Here is a 19,359-nt window from a genome sequence, read left to right on the forward strand (position 1 = left end):
TGGGAACAAAACCCGTAAAACGGTGGAGGAATTTTTTTTTTTATTCTAATTCCACCACATTTGGAATTTTTTTACCGCTTCCAATTACATTGTATGCCATAATTAATGGTGGCATTAGAAAGTACAACTTGTCCCGCAAAAAATAAGCCCTCATACAGCTATGTGACCAGAAATATAAAAAAGTTATGGCGCAAGGAAAATAGGGAAGAAAAATTAAAACGCAAAAACAAAAAAACCTCAGTTATCCTAAGGGTTAAAGGGATTTTGTCACTTCTTTTTACCCTATAGAGAGAGGGTAACAGGGGGTGTGGCTGGGCTCCAGAGCGGTTAGTGCAGCCCCTTGGGCTCCTCACCAGGCCAATTTTTATATATATTTTATTAAATTTTTTACACTCGGAGATATGAGGCAGGTATATTGCGGACATGCTAACGGCGATCTAGCAGTGCATGTCCGCATCTCAATAGGGTAAAAAGAGGTGACAGAATCCCTTTAAGTGGCACCATTTTACTTACTATGTCTTGTATTGGAAAACGGTAAACAAATTCTTTGTGGATGAAATTGAAAAAAAAAAAAAACATGAGTTCTGACGGGGCACATATCTGTCCATAGCTACAGTGGGGGGGTCCACAGCTAAGTTGGCCAAAGCTGAATCCAGGGATCCTTTAGTTTGTGAACAGCCTCCATGCCCTGCCCAGATCCCTGGATTCAGCTTTGGCCAAACCAGTTGTGGACCAAGGATTACAACAATAAACAGCTCTGAAGTCTGAGATTAAGTGACCACCTTCCTTCCCGGGACAGGTGTACGTGATGAGACCTGACAAAGGTCAGTTTAACCGAAACGTCGTCTCTTTATTCATCTGAAAATTACAATTCCACACTGCTGGTGTAAATACATTGCAGACTTTCTTGGAGTATCAATTGGGTTGAAGAACTAGTTGCACCTCAGCTTTGGATTGATGTGCTATTTCAATTTTCATACACAGTACCTGAATGGTCATTGATGGAGGGAGCGGTGTCTTTTGACTGAACTGCTCTTTTATGAGTAGATTGGGCATGCCGTTTGGTTAGAGAATTGTAGTTTGAGTGCCAGAGGTTGTGGACCCCTGATATAAGCAATTTAATGTTCAAACCCCAAAAAGTAAAAAAAAAAAAAAGTTGGGACAACCCGAATACCAATTTTAGTTGTGGCCTGGAAATTGCTTTCATGGGGGGGAAATGTCACAACTGAAGTCAATACTGGAAGTAGCAGGGGCAGAAGCCTGGGCGCTTGAACAGAGCTGTAATGAATACCTATTTATGTTAAAGGGACCCTGCCACATTGAACATGGTGTTTGAGCTGCAGGCATCATGTTATAGAGCAGGAGGAGCTGAGCAGATTGATATATAGTTTTATGGGAAAAGACTCAGTGTCAGTTGGAAATCAGAGTGTTGGTCACATGACACAGCTGAGGATCAGAAGGGAGTTTATAACTCAAATACAGTTCAGTTTACCTGATGTACCACATTTTCGTGCAAGTGCTACTTTAACTTTTATATTGGCCAATTAAGTTTTCAAGAAATTTATTTTTCAGGGCGTGGAGGTGCAAAGATAAGGGAGCTAGAAGAGGTCTCTAGTTCAAGAATAAAGGTAGGTGAAATTGATATTGTATTTTTACACAGATTGCTGTAGGAATTGTACACGTGATCTCCCACCGGTCTGACCAGGAGCGAGGATGTGTCATACCGACAAACGATCGCTGTGATCAATCACTGCCCTCTGTGGTAATGTCAGTAAGTATGATAGGTGACCACTAATGGTTGGCTGGTAAAGTTTTTCTTGCTTTTTGTTTTCTTCGTTTTCTTCTTGGGCAGTCCATTAGGGTACGGCCACACACAGGGGAATTTCTGCTGTGGTAATTCCACTGTTGCAGTCTGAAGTTTGTCTGGCTTCCACCGATGTATCTTAAATGTTGAAATCTACTATGGATATGTAATTGACGTGTTACAGATTTAAAATTCACAAAACAGGTCAATTTACAATACAGATTTAATTTTTTTATTCATGGTATGTAGATGAGGGTTCATCAAATCCCATCCACTTTTCTGGTACTGTAAAACGATGTGGGTTTGCCGCACACAAATCTGGAGCGTATCTGTTTTGTGTGAACACCGTCAAGAATACACTGCCCTTACACTTTTGCACAAAACGAACTACAAAAGTGTGTGTGTGTGAAAAAGCTTGTTACGTGTACTTATGTTTAGATTGTGAAGGAAGAATACGATTCAGTCATAAAAATATTTGGAAACGACGAGCAACAAAGTAAAGCCAAAGCATTGATCGATGAAATTGTAGGACGATGTGAGAGACCAGAGAGTGGTGAGTAAATTGTATTCTGCAGGTACGAGGTTAACCAGTTACCAACAGTGGTGAATGAATTTTTTTTGGTATTTTGATTCATTTCGAAGGATACTTTTTTTTTTTTTTTTTATTAGGTCTTTTTTTTTTTTTTTTATATTGATGTGAAATTTAGATTTTATTGTGGGTTCCTTTAAAGTCAATGGGAAGCAAAGAAACCTCACTCAAACTCAGCTTGAACCAGCACCAAATTAGAAATCTGTCATACAAATTACCTATTTTCAACTACTGATTCTACTACTGATCTGCTACAGTTTCTTCTTCAGAGTCTGTATATTAGAGCAGCCTTTGTACTCTTTTCAGTCTCTGCTTCCCACTCCATTAATCCTGGTGCAGGCGGCAGGGACTGAGGAGACCCTGCACATGCTGCGCTGATGCAGTGCTTCAGATTACAGCAGGAGCCCAGCACTGATTTTAGCTCGGAACGATGCTCCTGTGCTGTGATCTTCCATCAGAAGAGCTGTTTAGGCATCGGGAAATTTATCATTCAGATGCCGTGAGCAAAATTGGGGTTTAAATTCAGTGATCGGCATTGTTGCAACAACACTGATCATGGACTCTGCCACCGGATGTCTGTTGTGTAAAACAGCAAACACTCTGTGGCTATGGATCCCGCTCAGCTTCTGAGGGAGTGCCACCTTTAAACACCTTACATCCACCGTTAAGATACAGGAGGGCTTGGTTAGGTTGTGCAAATATTAACTGCTCTTTAATTTTAAAGCACAGGACAAAACTGATGCATAACAATTCAAGGCCACGGGTTGTGGTAAATCACAAGCTTACTTTTGCTGGCCTTTACCATACGAAGGCCAGCAAATAATAGTGTATAATTTGAATTAGGAGGATCACTTCCGGGGATTGTTTTGCATGCAATTTTTTAAATAGTTTTTTTTATATCTTTAACATGCATGTTTTGTGTTTACTTAAAACTCTTTACTAAGATTTATTATGGATACAGGATGGGGCTGCAAGGACAGTTACACATTCAGCTCCTCTGAAGCTAAGGATCAAGGAAAACAAGTAATAAACTGGACCTTACTCCGGGAAAATAAGGATAAATATGAAGCAATGAAATGGGCAGGTTTGTGACTTTTGGTGTAACTTAGCTTTTTTTTTTTGACCTGTGAATGTGTTACAGTGGATCTGTCAATATTCTGTACAACCTTTTTTAGGGTAGCATAGTTTTGGAACAGGTCGCTCTCCTTTTAGCTCAAACGTTACAGAAATTGTGCCATTTAATTAGTCGGAACTTTCAAAAGTTACAGCGGATTCATAATTTTGTATTCATGAGAGGATCTCACTCCCTCACTCTTCTTAGCAGTGACTGATGGGCTGCTGTATTATTTGAAAGTTGCCATTAGCCAAACGGCACAGTATTTTTGGTACTGTTTGGGGTGAAAGGAGAGCGGATCAGTTCCTTGCGATGGTGTTCTTTCTCTTGAATGCATTGGGGGACACAGCAGCATGGGTATATGCCCAGCTACCACTAGGAGGCACTAGATATAAAAAAAAAAAAAAAAAAAAGAGTGGGCTTTACCCTCTGCACAGCACTAGGCTATTCAGTTTTTAGTCTAGTGCCGTAGGTGGCAGACATGACCTGCTCTCTTTCCGCAGGTGTTGCTGCTTTTTTATTTGTATTTTTTATTTTTTTTTCTTCTCTCTTCTGCAGGTCTCTGCCTGCTGCAGGATGGGGCTCCATTGTGGATTTCCACTTTAGTTGCCCCCCCCCCCCCCCCCCCCTGCGGGTGCGTACTCGTGTACCATCGCTGGTCACCCAGTCCCCCATTACTGCATCCGCAGTGGCATGCCAGCATTCCCACTGTCCCCATGTTGAGTCTGCCGATGGGGTGACCCTGCGGCGCCCAAAGACGTCTGACTGTGAGTATCTTCCCCCGTCCCTTTCCGTGGCCTGAGGGTGGCTTTCCTTAGCCGGGGTTCTTAGTGCCTTCTACCCCCCCCCCCCCCCCCCCCCCCCCTGTTTCCCGGGGGGGTGGGAAAACAGAGCCCCCTGGGGCTTTCCTCTTCTCTCTGGCCCTCCTTGCTACCTCCCCGGCCCTCCAGGCTCCCTTCCCAGCCCTTCCAGCTTCTTTTAGTCCCCGTCTTTTGCTGGGACTAGGCCGCATTTTCTCCCGGCCTGTCAAAGGGCGCCGGGTGCTTGCTTTGCCTCAATTCTCCCCTCCCCCGGTCGTCGCTCCTCTTCCTCTCCCTACTCGCCTTATTTTCTCGCCCATTTTCCTTGGGGGACACAGACCTTGGGTATAGCTCAGCTCCCTAGGAGGCGTGACACTAAGTAAAACTGTTAAGCCCCTCCTCCATCAGCTATACCCTCAGCCTGGAGATAGAGGCTACCAGTTTTAGCTTAGTGTCCAAGGAGGCAAGACACCCCCTGCTACTGCAGGGCTGTTTTCTCCTTGTTTTAATTTTTTCTCTAATTTTGTTATTTTATTTTTGTTTTTTCCTAGGGATACCAGAGACGCATTGGACCTCTCTGTTCTCCCGGGGTTGAGCTGCACCAGTGCCAACGTATTTGCGCTGCTGCCTCCCCCACTGAAGCAATAGGAGGATCTGGGCAGCACCGGCTCCCCTACATCCCGCCAGCTAGGGGGTCGCCCGCACGCCAAGCCCCTCTTCCAGCTTCCTGCCACTGCGGTGCCAGGGGCTGAAGGGGCGACCCTGCTGGAAGGAAATGAGGGTGAAGACAGGTAAGATGGCTTTTCCAGCCCATTCCCTGTCCCTGTTGCACTGGCGGGGGGGGCACCCGTGGTCGGCCGTTTCCTGCGCTTCTCAGAGCGCTCTGTGGGATCTCCCCATCTGCCTGCTTTTCATGTACCTCCCGATCTTACACATCCCGCCGCCGCCCGCTGCTTAAAAGATAGCCCCTGCTTCTTACTACCTCCCCGCCGCCGCCCGCTCCGTACCGTGATCGAGGGGGCGGGGCTTAGGCCCGGCATCGGCGGTTCGGCGGGACGGGGGTCAGGTGACCACCTTACCTTCCGACGTCCGGTTATACCGCCGCGCTTTTGGGGCCTGCGGGCCCTTCTTTGACAACATATGCCTGGGAATCTCGGGCAGCACGGGGTGCGGGTGTTTCAGCATGTCTGATCCCACGGGTGCCCCCAAACCCTGGTACCACGCCTGTACCGCCTGCAAGGCACTTTTTCCAAGTGGGCAATCTGAGCCGCATTGCCTTGCATGTCAGGCCCCGGTGCAGGGCCCGCTTTCTGCTGTGCCCCCTGTTGTTTCTGAACCCCCTGACTGGGCTAGGTCTCTGTCTCTGGCGGTGGAGAGCCTTACACACGTGGTGGGCCGTCTCGTGGATAGACCGCCTCTCCCGCAGACTGCCGAAATCCCTGTCGCACCTGCTGGGAATGCCGTTTCTGCCGCCCCCACTGATTCCCTGCCTCCCAGTGAATCTTCCAGGGCCCGGCGTACTCAGAAACGTTCAAGGGTTGAGCGCACATCTTCTCCTGATGTTTCGCTCTCTCCGCCATGCGTGCGAGCTCAGTCAAGCCTATCCTCTCAAAGGGATACGCCTTCTGAGGGAGAACTGGCGGATTCGGATGTGGACATGGACTCAGAGCTTCCGTCAAAATTGTCATCCGCGGTGGGGCATCTTATCACTAGTATCCGCGATACCTTTCAGATACACGATGACCCCCCCCAGCTCTGAACAGGCCGGCGTGTCCTTTCTCCGACCCAGACAGGCCTCCAAGGTCTTTCCCATACATGCAGATTTTTCTTCTGTGGTATCCAAGGCTTGGACTCGGCCAAACGTCCGCTTTGTTACACCAAAAAAGCTGGACATTTGTTATCCCTTTCCGGCGGAGTCTGTGACCACCTGGACATCTCCGCCCAAGGTGGATCCTCCTGTGGCTCGCCTGTCCAAAAGCACTGCTATTCCTGTACAGGACGGATCTTCCCTCCAGTCCGCTGAGGACTGTCGGACGGAATCCCTTTCCAAGGCAATATTTTCTGCCTCTGGTTCAGCCCTTAGACCGGTTTTTGCCTCCGCCTGGGTTGGCAAAGCGGTCTCTGAATGGGGTTTGCAGCTGGAGCAGGAGTTGGGGTCGGACGTTCCTGTTCAGGACCTCCGTTCCTTAGCCCAGCTAATTATCCAGGCTGGAAAATTTATTTGTGAGGCCTCCCTGGATGCGGGGGCCCTCATTGCCCGTTCCTCTGCCCTGGCGGTTTCTGTCAGGAGGGAACTCTGGCTGAAGGTTTGGGCGGCGGACGCCGCTTCCAAACGCTCCTTGGCCGGTCTACCGTTCACGGGTTCCCGCTTGTTCGGGACCCGCCTGGACGAGCTTATATCAGAGGCCACGGGTGGGAAAAGTACTCTCCTTCCCCAGTCCAGGCCAAAGGGCGCCCCACGGGGTCGCGCGGGTTCGTCCCGTTTTCGGTCCTTTCGTAAGCCCTCCGGATCTAGACCCGGGGCCGGTTCTTCTTCCTCTGGCCCAACCCAGGATAGACGCAAGAAGCCGTTTTTTCGGGCGCAACCTACCTGGCGCAAGACCCAGCCTGCACGGGCTACCACAGGCCAGCAGCCCTCTGCCTGAAGGTGCGCCCCCACCCACCCGGGTGGGGGGCCGCCTTCTCCTTTTCAGGAACGTTTGGCGGAACCACATCTCAGATGCATGGGCGCTCGAGATTGTATCTTGCGGGTACAAGATCGAATTTGCGGCCATTCCGCCAGACCGTTTCTTCCGGTCCCGTCCTCCGCGGGACCCCGTACGAGCGGCCTCTTTCTTCGCGGCCGTTCGCTCACTCATGGACAAGGGTGTCATCGCCCCGGTGCCTCCGACGGAAAGGTTCAGGGGGTTCTACTCGAACCTCTTCGTGATCCCCAAAAAGGAAGGCTCGGTGCGACCGATCTTGGACCTGAAGCGCCTGAACCGCTTCCTCCGCCTGCAGAGATTCCGGATGGAGTCTCTCCGGTCCGCAGTGGCATCCCTGGAAAAGGGGGATTTCATGGCCTCCATCGACGTTCAGGATGCATACCTCCACGTTCCGGTTGCTCCATGTCATCACCGCTTCCTACGCTTCGCGGTGGGGGACGATCACTTCCAGTTCGTTGCCCTTCCCTTTGGTCTAGCAACGGCTCCTCGGGTGTTCACCAAGGTCCTGGCCCCTGTCTTGGCCCTTCTACGTTCAAGAAGTGTTTTTCTTCTTCCGTACTTGGACGACATCTTGGTCAAGGCACCCTCCCTTTCACAGGCATCCGGCAGTGTGGATCTCACTCTGGAGACCCTGACGCGGTTTGGTTGGATTATCAACCACCCCAAGTCTTCCCTTACCCCCTCCAGACGGCTGATCTTCCTGGGGATGCTCCTGGATACGGAACTGGCAGAGGTCCGTCTTCCGTCGGACAAGCGTCTGGCCCTTCGCGGGTCGGTTCGCAGCCTTCTCCGTCATCACCGGCCTTCCCTCAGATCCGGCATGCGGTTGCTGGGGAAGATGGTTGCCTGTTTCGAGGCAGTGCCGTTCGCACAATTCCATTCCCGCACCTTTCAGAGGGCGATTCTGTCGGCCTGGGACAAATCACCGAGGAGTCTGGACAGGACCTTCCTTCTGCCTCCCCTGGCTCGGGCTTCCCTCAACTGGTGGTTGCATCTCCCTCTGAGGGGGAGGTCCTTCCTTCCACTGAACTGGCTGGTGATTACCACCGACGCCAGCTTACGGGGGTGGGGGGGGGTTTTCCCTCCCCGATCCGTCCAGGGCGTTTGGTCTCTATCGGAGTCCAGACTTCCGATCAACATTCTGGAGCTGAGGGCAGTTCTTTTGTCCCTCAGACACTGGACCCATCTACTGAGGGGCCGCCCTGTTCGGATCCAATCGGACAATGCCACGGCGGTGGCGTACATAAACCATCAGGGAGGCACCCGCAGCGCTGCGGCGATGCAAGAGGTGTCCCTCATTCTCCTCTGGGCGGAGACGCACGTGCCAGCCTTGTCTGCGATTTACATCCCGGGGGTAGACAACTGGGCGGCAGATTTCCTCAGCCGGTCCACCATCGATCCGGGAGAATGGTCCCTGCACCCAGAGGTGTTCGAGGCCCTTTGTCTTCGCTGGGGTCGCCCCGACGTGGACCTCATGGCCTCCAAATTCAACCGCAAGGTTCCCCTATACGTATCCAGGGCACGGGACCCGGAGGCTTACGGCGCCGACGCGCTTGTCCTTCCGTGGTGCCAATTCTCCCTTCTGTACATCTTTCCTCCTCTTCCCCTCCTGCCACGGGTTCTTCGGAGGATCGCGGCAGAGGGCGTTCCCGCGATTCTGATCGCCCCGGATTGGCCCCGTCGGTCCTGGTACGCCGACCTAATGTTGCTGTTGGCAGACGTTCCGTGGCCACTGCCCTCCAGGGAGGACCTTCTCTCTCAAGGTCCGATCTTCCACGAGCATTTAGGCTCGCTACGTTTGACGGCGTGGCTGTTGAGACCGCCGTCTTAACGCGACGGGGTTTCTCCGCGGACGTTGTCCGCACCATGATCCGTGCTCGTAAACCCGTATCTTCGAGGATCTACTATCGGGTTTGGAGGTCCTATCTGGGGTTCTGTGAGTCCCGGAGCGTCCCACCTCTCCGGTTTTCTCTTCCCACGATCCTGTCCTTCCTCCAGTCGGGCCTGGACCTGGGGCTGGGCCTCAGTTCTCTGAAGGGACAGATTTCGGCGCTGTCTATTCTTCTCCAGCGTCCCCTGGCCCCTCTGGGGCCGATTAAGACCTTTTTGCAAGGGGTGGCTCACTCTGTTCCACCGTATCGCCCTCCGGTTCCTTCCTGGGACCTGAATGTGGTGCTCTCGGCGCTTCAATCTGCCCCCTTCGAGCCCTTGCGGGAGGTCTCCCTTCGCCTTCTGTCCTGCAAGGTCATCTTTCTTGTGGCCATCACGTCTCTCCGGCGGGTGTCTGAGTTGGCGGCTCTTTCTTGTTCCGAACCTTTCCTGATCTTCCACCAGGATAAGGTTGTGCTCCGACCAGTCCCGGCTTTCCTGCCAAAGGTGGTCTCCGCCTTTCACATCAATGAGGACATCGTCCTTCCGTCGCTCTGTCCCTCTCCTTCCCACTCCAGAGAACGGGAACTGCACCGTCTGGATGTGGTCAGGGCATTGAGGATTTACTTGGAGGTCACCGGATCCTTCCGGCGCACGGATTCCCTGTTTGTGGTCCCGGAGGGTTCGCGCAAGGGTTTGGCGGTCTCCAAGGTGGCCATTGCCCGGTTCATTAAACTGGCGGTGTCTGAGGCTTATCGAGCCAAGGGTAGGGCTCCGCCTTTCGGCGTCACTGCTCATTCCACCAGAGCAGTCGGGGCTTCCTGGGCGCAGAGGCATCGAGCCTCGGCTGAGCAGTTGTGCAAAGCGGCCACTTGGTCCTCTTTGCACACTTTCACCAGGTTCTATAGGGTGCATACGCACGCGTCGGCGGATGCTGCTTTGGGCCGCCTGGTCTTGCAGGCTGCGGTTTCCTGATGCTCCGGTGGTCCGCCTTGGGTTATGGTCCCTCCCTTCTTGGACTGCTCTTGAACGTCCCAAGGTCTGTGTCCCCCAAGGAAAATGGGCGAGAAAAGGAGATTTTTGTATAACTTACCAGTTAAATCTCTTTCTCGCTCTTCCTTGGGGGACACAGCACCCACCCTTCTGTGTTTGGTTCTAGGGTTTTGGCTGGCGCCCCGTTGGGTTGTTGGCTGTTGTTTGCATTGTTGGTTGTTTCCTTTCACTACTTGGACACGCAACTGGTAGCCTCTATCTCCAGGCTGAGGGTATAGCTGATGGAGGAGGGGCTTAACAGTTTTACTTAGTGTCACGCCTCCTAGGGAGCTGAGCTATACCCAAGGTCTGTGTCCCCCAAGGAAGAGCGAGAAAGAGATTTAACTGGTAAGTTATACAAAAATCTCCTTTTTTGTTGTTGGGAGGGCCCCCGGTCGGCCGCGATAAGCCCCTTCAACTTGCCGCGATAATCCCTGGCCGCCGCATAACTCGGGGCCCCGGCTTCTGGGCTAGCTAGGCTGCGCTTGTCCAGCCCTTTCCTTGGTTTCCCGGGCTTCTTCATTGGCCCCTCCCAGCTTCTGGTAGGGGCTACCCTCTCTTCCTATCCTGGCCAGGAATAAGATGCCTCCATCTTGTTATCTCTCCTGCAACCTCCCTGGTACCCTCTGCAGCTGCTGCAGCGCCTCTTTGGGAGTCAGCACCTGGGGTCTGGTAAGACAGCCTCTGGCTGGCGTTTTCTTTTCTTTTCCCAGCCTCCCCCTTGGCTTCCCTGAGTCCCCTCCAGTGATTGTGTTTCTCTGGCAGTCGGACAACCGAGGGGAACGGACCGTTCAGTATTATGTTGCATATAAATTTTCCCCCATGAGGTAACAGACCTAGTAATGTCTGCTCTGGGGTGACGTCAGTGTACGGGTCATAAGACACCACTTACGTGGTTTTCCTGTCCCTGTTTGTTGCCCTGGCCTAATTCTGTGTCGGTCTCTCTTGACTGGGCCTCTTCCCTGTCCCCAGGCCATAGGGAATCCTGTCCAAATCTATGGCAGTCGCTGCACAGATTGCCTGCCCAAACTTGCAGCCACCTCTGACCTCCCAGGGACCCTTCCGCGAATGGGGCACTCTTTGCTAGGTCCTGCAGATGACCTCTGGTTGTCACAGCCATGTCCTCCTCGACATCCTCGGGTCACTCCCAGGACAAGCCTGAGGCTGGTGACAACCCTTCCCTCTCATTCCATCTGCTGCCGCGGGGGATACCTCTGGTCCGATTTTTCTCTCGGTAACAGAGCATCAGGCGTTCTTCCACCAGACAGATTCCCTCTGAGTGGTTAAACACAAATATCTGCTGAGAAACCTTCCCTCTCCAGGGTTGGTATCCCCTTTAGTGGACCTTCGGAAGGCGCTCCCCTGGCTGCACAGGGTAAGCAACCACCACGTGGTTAGCATGCCGGCACACCTACATGGTGTCCCAGCTACGTACGCCTCCCCCTTAACAGTGGGGTACTTGTACCACTGACAAATGCTGTACCCAGCACTGCAGCTATTTCTCCGTACCAGGGGCTATATTCTACACACCCTCCTAGTCAGACTGTTCCCGCCAGGCACTGTAACCAAAACGGCCATTCTGGTGCTAGCGTGCAACACGCAACATTATATACAGAGCCCTGGTTCACCAGAGTGAGTGCCTGTAGCCTTTACAGTACACTATGCAGCCGTATCCCGGCAGCTACGTTATTCCCTTCAATAGGTAGAGTACCTGTACCATCTTCAGATGCTTTAGTTAGTACACCTGTCTGGTTCTCTGGTGCTCCATCTCCAGGGGCTGTAGCCATTACACTTGTTCTAATGTGCACCAAGCAGCCATATGGCTCCCTTCATAGGTAGAGTATCTGTACCATCTTCAGACGCTGTGGTCAGTACACCTGTCTGGTTCTCTGGTGTTCCATCTCCAGAGACACTACCATTATCTTATGCTGGGTAGTGTGCACCAAGCTGCCACATTGCTACCTTTAGAGGTAGAGTACCTGTACCATCTCCAGATTTGCTGTAGCAGTTAATCCTCTAGTGCTTTATTTTTTTCCCACCTTGGGTGGAGCTGGGTGTTCCCTTGGTCCTTCTTGCAGGCCTTGTTTCCCAGGCACCTGTATCTTTACGGTCTCCCTTTTTTCTTTGGAACCTCTTCATGCTCGGGTCTCTCCTGGTCCTGTTTGGTCACATGGTTCTTCTGCACCTGTGCATCCTTCTTGCATGAGGTTTCAATCCCACCCTCGAGGACTGCTTTAGGACGTCCCATGGTGCTGTCCCCCCCCCCCCCCCAATGCATTCAAGAGAAAACTGGATGTTTGTACTCTACGTAAAATCATTTTCTTGTAGGATGCATTTGGGGACACAGATCCCACCCTCTGTTTCACTTACTCTCCCTGTCACTGTGCTGCTGTTTCCTAGTCCAGGATATGTTGGTTCTTTGCTTTTGCTTCTCTCTCCTACTGCTTTTGGGACAAACTGAATGGCCTAGTGCTGTGGAGAGGGTATAGCCCACCTGGGCAGAACCAACTTTTAAATTTTTTATTTATTTTTTTATATCTAGGGCCCAGGGCTCCAGACTAAAAAAAAAAAAAAAAAAAAAAAATATCAAGGAGCCATTGGCTCCTAACCTGAAAAATTTAGGAGCCAAATTTCCATTTTTAGTTGCCAAATTTAAAATACATATAATTACGTTTTCACGATACAAAAATTTTGACTCTATATTTCGATACTATAAAGTATTGCAATACTAGATACCACGTGAAAAAAAAAAAACACCAAAAAAGCTGCGTGCATTCCACATTATATGGAACGTCTGGACCATAATAGAACAGTCCTAACCTAATTTATGTTGGGACAAGGTGACAAAAAATAGCAAATTGCATTTATTTTATTTTTATTTTTTCTGAAACTGCGTTCACCGCATAGGAGATATTTTTTTAAATATTTTAATAGTTCACACTTTTTCGGGTGTGGCGATATGTAATTTTTTTTGTTTATATATTTGAAATGTAAAATTGGGCATGGGGGTGATTTAAACTTAATATTCTATGACTGTGCGCTGCGATCCGCCGCTATTAACCTATTAGGTGCGGCACCTGAGGGGTTAATAGCGGTGGAGTGCAGAGTGCAGTTAGAGGCTGGGTGCCGGGTATGGGATATGGCTGGCACCCGCAGCCTGCGTTTGTATTCGGGCATAAACGATATTTATTGGTGGTGCAGTGGCCGCAGCCCCTCACCCCCTCCTCGCTTATATTAGCCCATTTGTGGCAGCGGTACAGGGGGGAGGGACTGCCCACTTCTCACCTGTGCTGCTGAGGAGAACATTGCACGTGCTGACAGCAGCTCGTGCCATGTCAGTTTGTGAAAGCGGCAGAGCAGCAGAGGGTCTAGGCACAAATGGCAACAAGACTACAAAGTCTTGTCGCCATTTAGCAATTCTCAGTCGCCTTTGCGACCATTTTGGTCGCCATCTGGAGCCCTGGTGCCTCCTAGTGGTGGCTGGGCATATACCCATGGTGCTGTCTACCCCAATGCGTCCTACGAGAAAAGGATTTTACAGTGAGTACAAAAATCCAGTTTTTTGGACTGCAAAGAATTCTGACAATGTACTCTGTTAATGACTGCCCATACATCTTTTTACAGCGGTGCAGGTCTGGCCCACCACAGGTGTCCTATGCTGGGTGGAGAGTGTGTCTGGTGATAGTTGGGCACCTGCTTTAATGGCTAAGATCCTGGTTGATTAACCACTTAGATGCTGCTATCAATAATGACCAAGACATCTAAGAGGTGACAAAGGGAGCCCCATCTCTCTAAAACCAATTTGCACTCCCTGCGAATGTAGGGTGCCAATGCCTTTACAGGAGAGCTTGGGGGTCTGATGAAGCCCCCCCTCATCATTCTGCCTTTTTTAAATGCCCCTGGTAAAGCCTAATTGCCTGTCAGTTTCCTACTAACAGTATAATGCACTGTCTAATACGTAATTAGTACAGAGTATTATGTAAGCAATAAAGAGGGCTATAACATATTGGGTTTATAATAAATATTACATTTTTATAAAAGAAATAAGATTCCAAATAAAAAATTAAAATTCCACCTTTTTCCCCTGAAAGTTTTAAAATGTAAAAAAAAAAAAAAAAATTCCCGCTACATATTTGGTATCCCCACATCCATAATAAGCTGAACTATATAACCATGTCAATTATCCCACACGGTGAACACCATAAAAAAGCCTGACCTTTTGTTTTTGTTTAACTGCCACCCAAAACATGGAATGAAAAGCAATCAAAATGTCTCTTGTACCCCAAAATCTGCCTCAGAAATCAAGCCCTCTCACAACTCCAAAAAGAACATGGCGCTCATAAGTACCCATAAAAAATATTTTATTACATATGCAATATATAAATCACAGAAGAAATGCACCAAACGGATATGCCACTGACTATACTGGCTAGTCATAAATGCAGATATTAAAAGCTGAGACTTTTGCCAATATATTCCTGTCAGGAAGATATCGGAGCCCAACATGCACCACGTCACGGTTCTCAGCATGGCAAGGGGTCCTACCACTATGCTACCTATGGTGTGAACAAGGTCTGAAGGTGATGTAATCCAGCTCACAGCCAAGCTTCCACACAACCGCCTAGCAGGACAACTAGTGCAATGTGAACAAAGCCAGACTGTAAGCCACACCCACATCAGACCATGTGATGGAGGCTACCAGGTGCAAAGGAGAGTGTTTGAATGCCAGGTGAAGGCACATACACTACATATAAAACAAGACAAAAACACTGAAATCGGAACACTTTGTGCTGTCCGCATCTTTTGCGGGCCCATTGAAATAAATTGGTCCGCACCCGTTCCACAAATTTGCGGAATGGATGCAGATCCATTTATACAGTCGTGTGAATGCACCCTAAGAGGTAGTGAGATAGGTTTGGGGAAAAAAAGATGATGGGCTACAATGACAGCAGACAGAAATGACCAATCTCCTAACCTACTTGCCCATTAATTCCATTACATACATACACACACACACCAGTGCCCCACCTACTTTCCCAGTGGCCACAGCTTCAGCACAAGGGTGGCAGAGATGGCACAGATGTAGAAATGGCAGACAGTCAAACCCACACTATGAGGCTCATTTTCTAGCTCTGCTAAATGTTGTCTTAATTTTTTCCTTTAAGATATGCCTCCAATTCAGAAGGCTTTCTACAAAGAAGCATCAAGTGCTGCATCAATGTCTGAAGAGGAGGTAACAAGTTGGAGGTAAAAGTACATGTGTGTACATCATATAGCGGCTGTGCTTGATATGGCAGTCGAGCCACATTCACTTCTATGGGGCTGAGCTGCAACTAGGCCATGTGATCAATGTACGGAGACGTCCATGGCCTAGGAAGAGGCCACTGCACTCACTGTGTTGGCCCTGACTGTTGGATCCCCACCTATCTGATATTGATGATCTATACTGGGGATAGGTCATTGGTATTTATTACCGGATAGTGTAGGCTGTTTAACAAAATAGGCACATCTCGGGTGCTCTATGTGCCGGAAAGTCAAGTCTTCACCCACTGAGTGCAGGCTGGTTAGCACATTTCTGTCCCGCTATGTGCCAGAAAGTCTGACTGCTATGAGTTGGTATAGATTTGAGCTATAATTTTATACCAGTTCTAGTAAACTTGTCACATTCCCTTCCACTAAGCCCAGCTCATTCCACGGGAGCATGGCATGAAATACATAAAAAGAAAGAAAAAAAAAAATCACCCATTTTTATGCAAGTGGTGTTTGCATGAAAATTTGCAAGTTTTTGAGGCCACTTTTCGGGTGTTTAGTGACCATTCTAAACGTATGGGTTCATTACATGACCAAGGCAGAAACAACATCAAGCAGGCTTTTTCTGTTGGGCTAAAGCTGCTGGGATTTCCACTAGTGTTTTTTAACCCCTTATTGACCACCCACTTTTTTGGGCCGTTGTTTGAGGTAGCAGAGTACTTCAGTGAGCACTGATCCTCTACAATCGAACTGTAACTAACAGCTCCAATTCTCGCAGCAGCCCTTTGCTCTACAGCAGGGATCGGAAGTAGCCGTGACCTCAGCATGATCAAATGGGACCTCCCGCTGATTTGGGTTCCAGTCATCTAATCGGAGGTTGGGCATGCCCTCTGCAGTCAGCCCTGGGGACCTAGGAAGGAAGTTCAGTAATCTTGCTGTTGGGCCACACTAATGTTGCCGCCACACTAATGTTGCCCTAATCACAGCCTGTGCCATAGAGACAAAGAGCATGATGTGTTAGTGCATGTACTGTGTAGCAAACTTAACATGTATGACGCTGCAAAAACCAGACAGCCAGCTATCTTAGTTTTAGGACATCTGTCAGCAGATTTGTACCTATGAAACTTGGCAGCTGAAGACATCTCTGCTGGTGCCATGTTCATATGTGCCCACATTGCTGAGATAAATTCAGTTGTATTATATGCAAATGAGCCTCTATGAGCAATGGCGGTGTTGCCAAGTGGCTCAGCTTTCTCTGCAACTGCAGCACCCTCTCCACCTTGACAGGACCAGACATTGTTTTTCGATACACCTCCCTAATGGCACTAAACAGGAGGGTACCCCGCCTCCCAGGGACAGGAAACAACGTGTAGAACAATGTTTAAAAGCCTCCTCCCCTTTACCGTGTCCAGTTGTTTCCTGTCCCTTGGAATGAAGTGGAGAAGCGGCAGGGGTTCCCTCCTGCTTAAACTACCGCTCATCCTTTTGGTAGGTTATCCCTGACCTGGGTTGGGAGGGCTGGTGCAGAGCGATGGGATCAGAGCAAGATACTGGTCCCTCTGTCAGCTTCTGTGTAAGTCTTGGGCAATCTTGCTCCCCTTGGTTAGGCAGCGGTGGGAGAATGGCGATCGGCATTGCTATTCTCCAGAGGGCCAGAGTCTCTCAAGATTAGGTCTCGTTGGCGCGGCTTGGGGAGCTGGTCAGCGTGCGGCTGCGTACCAGGTGACCTGGAAGTTCGGGCCTTAAAATGCCGGCATGTGGAACTCGATGGCGTTCCTCAGACAGAGTATCCAGAGTTGGGAAGTAGTCATGCCCCTTTCAGCTGAGAAGTCTGCTGATCCTCCCAAAGCCCTCAGCCCAGTAAGCCGCCTCCTAGATGAAGTTTTTTATATGCACCTTTGGTATTGTGGGTGTTGGGGTTCCCCTTTGTTCATGGTGGATGTTTCCAAGTTTAATGCAAGCTCCTTTTCTTAGGGCACAGCGACTTAACGGATGCCTACTACCATGTCCTCATACACATAAATCATGAGATATCTGCGATTCACAGTCTTCCTAAAGAATCGCCTGGTTCATCTGCAATTTCAAGTGCTTCCATTCGGTCTCTTGTCTGCCCCCAGAATATTTCCAAAATTAATGGAAAAAATCTTGTTTTTTCTTTATCAGAAAGAAATTCTGTTCATTCCATATTTTGGACGACTTTCTCATCGCAGCAGACCTCCGAGCTGCTCTGTTTTGGTCTCCTGTCAGAGTGCCACCAACTGTATAAACACCCTACAGTGCTCCAAACACTTACCCTGACAACCAATCCTCCACCACCTTTCCTCCCCACAGAACTTCAGTGTTTTTTAAATAATACAGTATAGTCCTAGTCAGGTAGCTTTACATAGTTGAGGTTCGTGTTAGGGTTAGGCATTTGTTGGTTCGCCAAAGTACTGGCAGTTAGCTAGTAATAGTTTGGACTAGTGTTAGAGTTGGGGTCCATTCACATGTCCACACTTTGGGTCCGGATCACATTCATTTTTAATGGGGACAAAAAAAGATGCAGACAGCACACAGAGTGCTGTGCGCATCCGCATTTCCGGTCCGCGGCCCCGAACTTCCGGTCTACGGCTCCGCAAAACAATAGAACATGTCCTATTAGCCATAGTTTTTGGTTTTGCTCCCATTTTGCATGAGCTGAACTCAGATATGAAACATTTTCTACATGCACAAAAGGCCCTTTACTCTCAAATATTGTTCACAAATCTGTCTAAATCTGTGTTAGTGAGCACTTCTCCTTTGCTGAGATAATCCATCCCACCTCACAGGTGTGGCATATCAAGGTGCTGATTAGACAGCATGAATATTGCACAGGTGTGCCTTAGACTTCCCACAATAAAAGCATACTCTGAAATGTGCAGTTTGATCACACAGCACAATGCCACTGATGTCGCAACGTTTGACGGAGCGTGCAATTGGCATGCTGACTGCAGGAATGTCTACCACATGCAATGAATGTTCATTTCTCTACCATAAGCCGTCTCCAAAGACTTTTGGCAGTACATCCAACCGGCCTCACAACTGCAGACCACATGTAACTACACCAGCCCAGGACCTCCACATCCAGCATGTTCACCTCCATGATCGTCTGAGACCAGCCACCCGGACAGCTGCAGCAACAATCGGTTTGCATAACCAAAGAATTTATGCAGAAACTCTCAGATACCATCTCAGGGAAGCTCACTTGCAAGCTCGTCGTCCTCATTAGGGTCTGGACCTGACAGCAGTTAGTCATCGTAACTGACTTGAGTGGGCAAATGCTCACATTTGATGACGTTTGGCACGTTGGAGAGGCGTTCTGTTCACGGATGAGTACCGGTTTTCACTGTTCAGGTCAGATGGCAGACAGCATGTGTGGCGTCGTATGGGTGAGCGGTTTGCTGACGTCAACGTTGTGGATTGAGTGGACCATTGTGGCGGTAGGGTTATGGTATGGGCAGGTGTATATTATGGACAATGAGGACAGGTGCATTTTATTGATGGCATTTTGAATGCACAGAGATACTGTGACGAGATCCCGAGGCCCATTTTTGTGCCATTCATCCACGATTGTCACCTCATGTTGCGGTTGTGACGCCGGTTGGATGTACTGCCAAATTCTCTGAAACTCCTTTGGAGACTGCTTATGGTAGAGAAATGAGCATTCATTGCACGGGCAACAGCTCTGGTGGACATTCCTGCAGTCAGCATGCCAATTGTACGCTACATCAAACGTTGTGACATCAGTTGCATTGTGCTGTGTGATCAAACTGCACATTTCAGTGTGGAATTTTATTGTGGGCAGTCTAAGGCACACCTGTGCAATATTCATGCTGTCTAATCAGCACCTTCATATGCCACACCTGTGAGGTGGGATGGGCTATCTCGGCAAAAGAAAAGTGCTCACTACCACAGATTTAGACAGTTGTGAACAATATTTGAGCGTAATGGGTCTTTTTTGTGTATGTAGAAAATGTTTCAGATCTTTTAGTTCAGCTCATGCAAAATGGGAGCAAAACCAAAAGTGTTGTGTTTATATATTTGTTCAATATGAGACCAAGATAAATCATTTCAGAACATTTTCCACCATTAATGTGACCTGTAAACTGTACCACTCAATTGAAAAACAAACTGAAATCTTTTAGGTGGAGGGAAGAAAACAAAAAACTAAAATAATG

The 19,359-nt window shown here is 49.2% G+C and overlaps 1 protein-coding gene across 1 annotated transcript in view; it reads left to right on the top strand.

Annotated features, from left to right (window-relative positions):
• Nucleotides 1–19,359, top strand: part of DDX43 (DEAD-box helicase 43) — a 166,851-nt gene that overhangs the window by 15,780 nt on the left and 131,712 nt on the right. Inside the window, exons 2-5 of the mRNA XM_044291120.1 lie at nt 1,573–1,628; nt 2,243–2,357; nt 3,355–3,477; nt 15,079–15,160. Of these exons, the coding sequence (XP_044147055.1) occupies nt 1,573–1,628; nt 2,243–2,357; nt 3,355–3,477; nt 15,079–15,160 (376 nt within the window). The remainder of the gene's footprint in view (nt 1–1,572; nt 1,629–2,242; nt 2,358–3,354; nt 3,478–15,078; nt 15,161–19,359) is intronic.

Source organism: Bufo gargarizans, chromosome 4 (genome assembly GCF_014858855.1).
Source record: "Bufo gargarizans isolate SCDJY-AF-19 chromosome 4, ASM1485885v1, whole genome shotgun sequence".
Lineage (NCBI taxonomy): Eukaryota > Metazoa > Chordata > Amphibia > Anura > Bufonidae > Bufo > Bufo gargarizans.